The sequence below is a fragment of the Aythya marila genome (genome assembly GCF_965140915.1).
Source record: "Aythya marila genome assembly, chromosome: 18".
NCBI classification, from domain to species: Eukaryota; Metazoa; Chordata; class Aves; order Anseriformes; family Anatidae; genus Aythya; species Aythya marila.
In genome coordinates, this window is record NC_139059.1 from 10,514,862 (window position 1) to 10,525,688 (window position 10,827).

General features: G+C 59.0%; 1 protein-coding gene across 1 annotated transcript; it reads right to left on the minus strand.

The window, feature by feature from the left end:
• Positions 1-337: 337 nt before the first annotated feature.
• On the minus strand, positions 338-4,415 carry LOC309885063 (cytochrome P450 2C16-like; the record flags this gene model as incomplete). The annotated part of the gene is made up of 9 exons (XM_082774610.1): positions 338-528; positions 704-845; positions 1,211-1,398; positions 1,805-1,946; positions 2,156-2,332; positions 2,461-2,621; positions 3,251-3,400; positions 3,732-3,894; positions 4,233-4,415. 9 exons carry the CDS (start codon positions 4,413-4,415, stop codon positions 338-340), a joined length of 1,497 nt encoding a protein of 498 aa, XP_082630736.1.
• Between the last annotated feature and the right edge of the window lie 6,412 nt (positions 4,416-10,827).

The window sequence follows — 10,827 nt, forward strand, 5'->3', positions numbered from 1 at the left end:
ACACCAGTCACAATAACTGTTTTTATTACAGAAGCTTCCAATCCCTCCCCAAAATCAGGTGCTGCCCCACTGTGTTCCAGAAGCTCCAGGCACAAGGAGATGAGGTTCAAGCAGAGGGGAGGAAAAGCAGTCCTAGTGGCACCGGGACAGGAATGGGTAGGGCAGGGAGCCAGGACGCCCAGGGCCTGGTGGCAGGGCTGGGACATGGTTCCTAGAGGAGCAGGACCTCGAGACCACCTCCTGCTTGTGGCTGCTGCCGTGGTGCTCGGTCTGCACTGCTCGCTCTGCTTTGGGGAGAAGCGACGGCCCCGTCCTCCTCCCCGCTGGGACCATATCCTCAAGGGCATGTACGCCGTATGGCAAAGAACGTGCCCAGTATCGCCTTCCTCTCTATCTTCCGCCACAGGGTGAGTAAATCCATCTCCTTGGACTCTGTGGTGAGCTGGAAGGTGAAGCTCTGCAGCAGTGTCGTGAGGAAGAGGAAGAGCTCCATCCGGGCCAGTGCCTCTCCTGGGCACATCCGCTTCCCTGGGGGCACAGAGAGGGGGAAAATGAGCACGGGCTGATGGCTTTGGACAGTGCTTGAGGGAAATGCTGCATTTGGGGGAAAAAGGGATGGGTCAGGAGCCCAAATCAAGGTGGGTGCCTGCCGACGTGCAGCTCTTTCATCCCCAGCAGACCCAGGCACTGCAGTAGCATTCACCTGCTGAAAAAGCCATGAAGGCCTCGCGCTTCCTGAAGTTGCCCTTCTCATCCAAGAAGTGGCCCGGGTCAACTTCTTTAGGGTTCTCCCACTGGGTTGGGTCCATGTGCACTGAAGACAACAGCGGAATAATGGTCGTGTCCTGCGGCAGAAGGGACGGGAGAGGAGAGACGTCAGCACCATGGCACGGGGCTCTGCCGAGCTGAGTGCGCAGTGGGGAGCAGCTGGGGTGCAGGGGTGCTCCCCAATGCCCACCCACACCCCACAGCTGGAAACAGCCCCGAGTGATGGCTCTGCCCTACAGACTGTGCAGGCACAGTGCGGCCGGGTCTCACCCATGAGAAGGAATTAGCCCTGGAGTTATTCCTGGCAAGGTCTCAGAGCCCTCTCACTGCACAAAGCCTGAAGGAGGGAGGCTTCCCCCCAGGGGGGGAGCTGGCACAAGGGCAAATCTCACTCTAGCCCCGCTGCCGTCCTCCCACAGAGGTGCAGAGCACCCAGGGTCACCTTGGGGATGGTGTGGCCCCTGAACTCCACGTCCTGCGTCGTCATGCGAGGGAAGCTCTCGATGCCGGCCCGCGGGATGCGCTGCAGCTCGTGGATCGCCGCGTTGGTATAGGGCATCCTCAGCCTGTCCTCCATGCAGGGCGCGCGGCCGGGGCCCACCACCGCGTCGATCTCCTCCTGGACCTTGGCTGGGGATAAAGGAGGTGCAGAGCTGCGGTGCTTTCCCTGCAAGGCCCCCGCTGATTTCTCTCTGGCCTCACACTAGGGCTAAGGGACAAGCTGGCAGAGGGGGAGGAGGCTGGAGCAACCCCTTGTAGGGACCAGAATTAGGGTCTCTGTCCGCACAGCTGCCTGGATGGGGTGGGATCAAGGCTTCTCGCGGGCCAGCCCAGGGCCATCCCCGCAGGCAGGGATGGGGAGGAGAGGGGAGGCTGGCAGGAGAGCCCCTGTCTGCCTGCATCTCCCCTCATGGTTCTCACCTTGGGTGGCCACACCAAATTTTTGGGAAGTTTTGGTCTCTCCCCAGGTGGGCTGGGGCTCTGCCTGCCCCCTGCCCGCACTGTGCAGGGAACGGCTGTGTTTTGCTGCCCTTACTTTGAATATGGGGGAGCTTTGCCAGTGCCAAGATGAAGAAGACCAGGGTGTTGCTGGTGGTCACTGTCCCGGCACCAAAGAGGTCGAATACTGACATGACCAGGTCCTCCTCACTGTACATTTTCTCCACGCTGCTCCTCTCCTGCAAGGGTGCAGCAGGGAGGGAATTCAGCCCGGTCCGGGTGATTTTCCCAGCTCCAGAGGATGGCCCTCACTCCCCGGCAGGCACGGGGGGCCAGGGAGGAGCTGAAATGATCCCTGGCACCAACCCTGGGAGCCTCCCTTGGGCTGTAAGGGTTAAGCCCCCCTGGGAACTGCCTCCAGCATCACAACCCTTTGCCCCAGCTCTACCTTTTCTGCTTTCATAAGGAAGCAGTCGATGTAGTCCCGGGGGGAACTGGGGTCCAGGGTCTGCCTGTGCTGCTCCACCTGCTCTCGGATGTAGCCCTTGAGGTTCTCGCACTTGGCCAGGACTTTCCTGTGCGGCCCCGGCAGGTGGAACAGGACGCTGGGGAAGATGTTGTAGACCTGCGGCCAGAGAGGCACAGGAAGGCTCGGTGCCTGGCCGGAGCCCCCACACCTTCCCTCTGCCCCATCCAAGCCAGCCCAAAGCCGAGGAGCATCTCTGGGCTGCTGGGCACAGCAGGGGCACGTACTATGGCAATGGGGGAGGTGAAGAAGCTGACAAAATTCCCGATCATGTCCAGCAGCTTCAGAAAGTTCGTGTCGCTGTAGCTGAAGTGGCTCCCGAAGACGACGGAGCAGATCACGTTGGCCACTGCGTGCCTGAACACCAATATGGGCTCAAAGGCTTCTCCTGCAGTGACAGAAGGGGCCAGAAAGACATCGCAAAGTCAACAGCTGTTTATCTGCTCTGACACAGAAAGTGCCCTTCGAGCGCTTTCTCGTAGCTCTGAGCCCTGGGTGACCACTGGGTCTCACAGCAGCAGAGCCGTGGGCTGCTCAGCCTCCCTGATCCTAAATCCCTGCTCGCAGCTGGGGGGAGGGAGGCAGAGGCACCCCCAGGTGCTGTGGGCTCCCACTGCTGTACCCCAGGAGCTCAGGGGCTGCGGGGACAGCGCCGTGCTTCACACCCAGCCTCCACCTGCCCTGCTCTTGCCTACGATCAGCAAGAGCCAGAGGAGGGGGGGGAAGAAGTTTGGCTCTGTCGGGGAGGAGCACATCACCCTGATAAAACCCATGGCACCAGGGCGCTGGTATTCACGCATTCCCAGAACTTTGGTTTCCTATTTCTGTTCTTTTGTCATGAAATATTCCTCGGTGGTCCCCCACCATGTGCACCACTTCAGGAGCAGGATCTCCCACCCTTATCTCCGAGCCAAGTTCCTCTATGAGTATCATCCACTCTGGCCACTGCCCGCAGCCCCAAGGGCCACCCCTGTCCCATGTTTCTTGCCCCCAGGGGCAGGCAGGACCCCACGTCACCTTGGAGGCTCGCCAGCAGCTCCACGAGGTGCTGGGCCTCCTGCTGCACCCGCTGCGACATGGAGCTCTTCCCCATCCTGAAGTCCCGCAGCGTGCTGAGCGTGAACCTGCGCAGCTCCCGCCACTTCTTCTCGTTCTTGGTGATGATACCTGGGGGAGGCGATGGAGGCAGCTCGTCTGCCTGCCCCGGGGCAGTTCTGGGCTCTCAGCCCACCCGAGGAGCCGTCGGGTGCTACCCAGGGACATCCTCAGCATCCCTGAAAGGCTGAGGATCTCAGAACAAAGCTGGAAGCCTGTACTGATGGCTAGCAGGAATTAATGCTGCCCTTGGACAAGAGACCTAATAGACAGAGGGGTGCTCAGGGTGGGAAGTGGAAATGAGAGATTCAGGGTGCTGAGTCCCTCCCTCCCCACCCAGCTGCCATGGGGGCCTGCTGCCCACCCAGCGAACCACGAAGCGTGCACAAGCCCAGCCACCCACCGTAGTCGTTCGACAGATGTGCCATGAGGGGGATTTCAGGTCTGCCCCCGAACTCCTCGGCGTGGCCCAGCAGAGCGTCCTTCACGGCCCTGTACCCGCACAGCACCACCGCCGGCGTGCGCCCCAGCCAGACGGTGAAGACGGGGCCGTACCTGTGGCTGAGCTGGCGGTGGGGGAAAGCGGCCGTGAGCGGGGGCTGCAGCCCTCACCCTTCACTGCTTCGTGTCCCACCTCCCAGCATTGTCCCCGCATGCAGCAGAGCTGTGTTGGAAGGGGCAGCGGCACAGCTCAGCTGGAGGATTAGGGTCACTGCGTGGGGCCTGCTAACGGAGCAGAAAGCCAGAGAGAGGTGCTGGTTGTGCTCAAAAATGTGGGGATTTTGGCTCTTCTGGCAGAGCAGGAAAGAGAGAAAAGAAAGGGGGGAAAGCGGTCACCTGTGTGACCCCCTTTGGTTTGGCGTGGGATGTGGATGCTGCAGGGAGCTGCGAGCTCTTCTCTTACCTTCTCGTAGCTCTGGTGAAGCGACAGGATGTCTTTTTGCCACAGGTTGCCCACAATGGGCCACGGGGCTGGTCCCGGAGGCAGTTGGCTGCTCCTCCTGTGGCTGCTCCGCACCAGGAGGCAAAGGATGGAGAGGAGGAAGAGGAGGACGGTCAGCAGCACCCCGAGCATCCCAGCCTCCATCCTCACCCGGTGCCACCGAGCAAGGAGAGAATCAGAAAACTCCCTCCTAGGGGAAAATCAGGAGTGAGCAGCGAGGAGCCCAGCTCTGCCTCCTGCACCCTTCCCGGCACCCTATATAGTCACAGCCCACCCCGTGTCCCCGGGGCTGTCCCCAGGGTCAGTGACACGGAAACGCTGCTTCCCCCCGGCCAGCTGAGCCCCGGGGCTCCGTGTTGCAATGCGGGGTCAGGCAGGCTGCGGGGCAGTGTGGGCACGGTGCAGAGCCCCGGCAAAGCCCCCAGCCCATCGCCAGGTCATTGCTCCTCTTGGGGCTGCCTTGCTCGGTGCTGCAGTGACCAGGGGGACGTTTTGTAACAGGGGACTGGCTTGGCAGAGCCCAGGAGCCGTGCAGGCTTCCCTGCCTGTGCAGGGCTTCACTTGGGGCTGGGTGGGAATTTCCCACAGAGCTCATTTTGGGTAGAAAGTGGGTCAGTCCTGGGTGTGAAAAATAAACATGATTTTTCTGAAAGATTTTGGGTGTGCACTTGTGTTTTGACACAGGGGGGAACATCAGCCCAGGGTGCTGTGGTTGGTGCAGGTGTGGGGTTCACAGTCCTAGGGCTCCTCCGGCTTCTTTGGGTCTCCTCCAGGGGCGGGGTTCAGCCTGGCTCTGAGCACCTTGCTCTGACACAAGCAGCTCCGGCAGCACACGAGCAGCTCTGGCAGCACACCACGCCTCTGGTCACCAGCTCTCGCAGCCCTCAGACGAACAAGCTCATCACAAGCCAGGTGCCAGCAAAGGATGCAGTTCCTCCTGGAGCACAGGGCTGGAGGAAAAGAGGGAGTATGACTCGCAGCAGTCCCTGCGATGGAAGGAGACCCTCAGCAGAGGGCATTGGGTGATGCTCACCGAGAGGAGCCTGATCTGATGCTCACCCCTGGCAGAGGCAGGCGGCACCAGTGCACAGGGAGCCAGGACTGCGTTTGGCCGACAAAACCAGGCAGGAGCCCTGCTCTGCACCTCGGGGCCATGTGGCAGGTTCGCAGGTGTCAGGCTGGCAGCCAGGGATGCTCAGCACCGCCTGGGCTCCGGGCTGCTCTCCTGCGGCCGCGGGTTACCCCAGGAGGCAGACAGTCAGTGTCCGTCTGTCCGTGCCACCCCTGGGTGCCGCAGTGCCCTGGGCACGGTGCCTGCACGTGGGGAACTTTGCCCAGGGGCTGATGTCACGCCTGCCTTTGGCACAGGGGTGAACAGCCTCGCGGTGCCTTGCACGGCGCTTCCAGCAGCAGCCCAACAATAGGGAAGGATCGTGAAATGAGAGAAAAGGAGCAGCCCCGCCGCGGTGTGTGCTGCGGGTTAAACCCAATGGGAAGCTCCCTGCGCTGGGGGCAGCGCTCGGGCAGAGCCACCGCCACCAATAATGTTCCAGTGCAGCTCCCACTCGTTGCATTTCTGGAGTGCGAATGCCTCTATTGCTACAAAAATCATTAGTATTTCGTGTTTGACTAACAAGAGAGAGAAAATAAATGAATCACCCCGAGTGCGTGGTTCCAAGGCACCAGAAAAACAACAAGAAAAAGCTCCGAGAGGTGAGGAAACGTTGTCCTTTTGAGCAGCTTCCTGAAACTTTGCTCTGTTTCTCTCCATAATCTGCAGAATAAGTTAAGCCAAAAGGCCCACCAGCTAGACTCAGTATCTCAGGTGTACAAAAAATAAAGGAAAGGTAGAAATTGTCAGCTAAATTTTTGGCAGCTAAATGCCACTTTGTCTGAAGAAAGCTCCCTGGGGAAGAGCAGAGAGGGGCTCTGGTGCAGCCAGACCTAGAGTGAGCCCAAACCACTTCAGATGGACCCAGAAGCTTTGGTGCTTTTCTCTTTCTAGTGATTTTCTTACAAGGGCTTTTGGGGAGCAGGGTCTGTAGGGAAGCTGTCTGCTGCAGGGCTTTGGGATCCCTTCAGGAGCACTCCATGCGACTTTTGTGCCCCCAAACCTAAAATAGTAGGAAAGAGTAAAATAAAAATTCCCATGGGCTGAGCAATGTGACATAGCCAAAAAAAGAACTTAAAAAAAAATCCACTTAGAGATTGCCAGGACCTTTGGAATTTAATTCTGTCCTGTTGCTGGATCTGACTCCGTCTCCAGGGCAGCTTCAAGGAATCAGGAGAAATTGTGTGGGGTGTGTTCAGCACACGTCTGTAATTGGAAGAGCCGCAGCTGGAGGCAAGCACAGCAACTCGGGAGCGAGAGGAGACGGCTCTGGGTAAATGAAGAAGTCGGTAACGCCTGGGTTATTAGATCCGGGGAGATCTGCCGGAGGAAATCACGGCGTCTGCTCCCATCCCTCAGCTGCTCTGCAGTTGGCGTCGTGCTGCAGCGGGGAGGCGCAGGGCAGGTCCCGTGGCATGGGGAGCAGGACGGGGAGCGGAGCCGTGGCACAGCCAGGAGCAAGGGCTCACGGCCACAGAGGACGAAGCTCCAGGGCTGGAGGCCCCAGGGGCACCTGGACAAGGCGCTGCGCACGGGGCTGGCACCGGTGGCTCCGGGCCACGTCTGGTTGGGCTGCGATGTCCCCAAGGACGGGGTCTGCACAGCCTGAGCTGCCTGTTCCCGTGTCTGACCGCCCTCACAGCAAAACAGCAGAGCAAAATAGCCGTGCACAGCCCCTCCTTGGTTCGAAGTGAAGCTTTGGCTTCCCCTGACCTCATGCACCGCTTTGGCTCTGCCAGCTCAGGGTAAGCTGTCACACTGCATGCACTAAGGCAATTAATATCACCCTCATGCAATTTTCCCCTGCCAGCAGCCCAAAGCCTGGGCACGCTGGAGATGCTCTGCTCACCTCGGGGCCTTGTCTGTGCAAAGAGCAAATGTACAACCAGCTGCAAACCATGTTGCTGCCTCCCCTGCCCCTCTGCAGGAACAGGGCTGCAAAACCACAGCTGAGCTGCTGTTTCTGGTTGCTCTGAAGGACACAGCAGCACTCACTGCATCGCAGTTTGGCTGTAATTATAGGGTGAATATCACTTGTAACTACCCGTGCTCCATCCTGCTGCTCCCTTCACCCTCCGGGGGTCCCTGCTGGGCTTTGCTCAGGAGCACCCAGCCTGGGCTGTGGCCGTCCCCCCAGGCACCTTCCTGGCGCTCAGGCAGCGAGGTGAGGTGATTCCCACTTGCGCTGAATGAACATCAAAAAAAAAAATAAATGAAAATATAAAGCCCATTAATCAGCATTTGCACAGAAGGAAAGCAAAGGCAGGCTTTGTTTGAGCTGCCCTGCAGGATCAATCATGCTCCAAAGCAATACCTATCGAAGTGGGCATGCCCTGCAGGCTGCTCGGAGCAGGCTTTGCCCTGGTATTAGGACGGCACAAATATCAAATACCTGCTGCTGCACAGCCTGAGACGCACCCATAACCCACGTGCTGCCACATGGGAGCAGATGAAGCGAGTGGAGGAATTACCTACTGCAGGGAAAGCATCACTGCTGCAGGAGATCAGCCCCAGCTCCCAGCTTGTGCCTGAGCCTAAAAATGTGATCAAACTTGTCAAATCAGCCCCTTCTTCCCCGACTGGGCAGGGGTGAGGGTGGCCGTGGCTGATGTGCTCGGTGTCTCCTGCGCAGGCTCCGCTGGCTCAGTTACACGGCGTTAGTCCCTCCCTGAAGCTCCCCAGAGAACGGGGATTTATGCGCTGCTTCTGCTGGCTCTGGAGGAAGGAGGGAGGCTGCAGTTCATGCTGGAGTCGTGCTTTCGGTGCCCCAGTTCTGGCCAGTGAGGGAGCCATCAGCTGTCCCTGCCCCAGCAGTGGCACGCATGGTCACGCCTGGCTTGCTCCTCATGGGCAGTCGCTCTTGGTTAACGTGGCTTTATTTTTAAGAAAGAGGATGCAGCTTTCTGGGGTGGGCTTGGAGGGAGCAAATCTTGAGCTGTGCCCCCGGAAAACTAGCCGCCCCTTGCCATGCTCCCATTTTCTGTGTTATGGGTATGGGGACAATGTTAGCGAGTTCTTAAAAAAATCATTTAAAAGATACAGAATACATGGCATTTCTGAGTTACAACAGAGGTGCAGGCTGCAGTGCCTTGAAACCTTCCTGTCCTGCTGCTCGTTGTTCCTGCACTAATTATGGAGAAAGAAAAAGTCCCCCCCTTCTCTGCCACCGTGCAAACACACCGTGTCCTTACCAAGGGCCTGCTGCCTCCGTTCCTTTTGCCTTGTGCATATGTCTATTTACCATATCTATAAAACTCTTTGCAATATGTTAATTCCAGGAAGGGGAAAAAATAGCACTTGCACTCAACTTGGTGCTTAAACCTTCCCCAGTGCATCTGTCGAGGTGGGGAGGGATCACTGCGAGCAGAGGGTCCCAGGGCTGTGCGGGGAGGCAGGGGGCTGCTTGTCGGGGATGGGATGTCCCTGCAGCCGGGATGTGACGTGCCCTGGGGACACGGAGAACCTCCACTGAGGGCTTTCCAGCCCTGGCTGGAAATGCAAACACCCTCGTCTCCATTTCTGTAAAGGGGAAAACGTCCTGGGAATTGGGCTCTGGAAGCAGCCCTCGCCCAGGGGCTTTAATCCTGGCTCCAGTGGCACCACCGGTGGCACACGGGATTTCTGCAGGAGCAATGCAGGAGGGGAACGAGGAGCTGGGCCCACGCCTTCACTCCCCACCCATGCAGAGAGGGGCTGCTCGGGTGCCACGGGGCTCGGCACGGAGCCAGGGCAGAGCAGATGGTCCCGGGCGAGAGGCTGTGGGGTGCAGCGGGGCCAGGCGGGCACCAAGGGCTGGGCGCAGCGGCGTGGCCGAGCCCTGCTGCTTGGGGCTGTGCTCTGCAGAGCATCTCCATGCCAGAGGGGCCCAGTGGTTATTTACACTTGTACAGGAATGAAGCCGAGAGCTGAGCCTGGTGCCAGATGGGTTTGGGGAGCAGGGAGAGGGAAAAGGCTTGTGCCCCTATGGCAGGGACCCGGTGGGGGTTGCGGGACAGAGGGTGCCAGCACCGCATCCATCAGGGCGTTACCTCTGCCTCCTGGAACAGAAAACTGAGAAAGGTGATCAAAGCCCATCTGCAGGGAGCTTCTCCGGGCTAGCAGTCATGGTGCACAGCCCAGGCACAGGACCAGCACAGCCCGAGCAGAGGCATGGTGGGACGTGGCGTGTGTTCGTGGCACATTTTGGTGGCAGGTTGGTCACCGAGGGGCAGAGGTGGGTCAGGGGGGGCCTGTGATGGACCTGTGGGTGTGGGCAACTGGGACACAGTGCCCTGCTCTCGCTGGGGCTGTTAGCCATTGTATTGTTTTCCACTGAAATGGGTTGCTTTGATGCTAATTGGCTGTGACCAATCTGGGCCAGCACTATCTGGTCTTGGAGGTTCAACAGAGCCGAGCTGTTGTCACCCCCGGGTAGCCCCCCCTCCTCCTTTTGCCACGCCAGGAAAATGCTGCAATTAAATGTGGAAAAATAGAGAGAAGGAGGAGCCTGCACCAGCTGATGCCAGGTTGATGCCAGCAGCTCCCTGGCTGCAAAACATTCCTGGATCCCAAGGCAGGTTGTGCCCTGCCGTGAACCAAAAGCATCACAGCAGCAGCCTCTGCCCGAGCTGTCTTCAGCATAAATCTTCTCAAAGCAGAACAAGGAATCCTGGAGACACCCAAAACTTGACTCTAGAAATACCCTGGCAGGCAGAGGAGCCTGGAGAAGAAAGCAGGAGGGATTTGCTTCTAGCAGTCAGGGAGTTCCTACGTGGCAAGCCTGCTTGGAAGGGCTCAGATATAGGGGAAGGAATCCAGCTTCCCACTCCTTCTAAATCCCAGGGGTGCTTTGGAAGACTCAGTGCTGGAGAGCATGCGCTCCCTCCTTGCAGTTATATGGGAATGAAGCACGCCCTGAGCTGCAGCCTGCGTCCCCCAAATGGGAACCAGCCTTTTGGTCCTTGCCCTCCTGCCCCAGGGGTCCCCACTCCCCTGTCCAGGGACAGCCCCAAACCTTGTCCCTGAGGTGACACAAACGCCTGTGGATCCAGAGACACGGGCATGGGAAAATAGGGGAAAATCCCTGCAGGTGGCAGGCTCTGGTTGGCTTGGGGTGCACGGGGCAGCAGCCGGGGCCGGGGCCATCAGCACCCAGCCCTCAGCACGGAAACGACGTTAGTTTAGGAGTGAATAAAGCCACTGGGAAGAATCCTACAGATTTCGCACAAAAATGGTAACGGGGGCGGGGGAAAGGAGGAAGGAAGGACCGTTGTTTGGCAAACACTTTCAGCCCACAAGCCTGGAAATGTCCTCAGATGCCACCTGGCAGAGGGGTGAGGGCAGAGCGCTGCATGGTGCCCCAGCACCGCGTGCCCCAGGCTCTCAGGCCAGCTCTAATCTCATCCAGGTCCACCGGGGGCGGGTTTGCTCTTCATTAGCACTCCGCTTCTTGGCTTTTTCCATGAG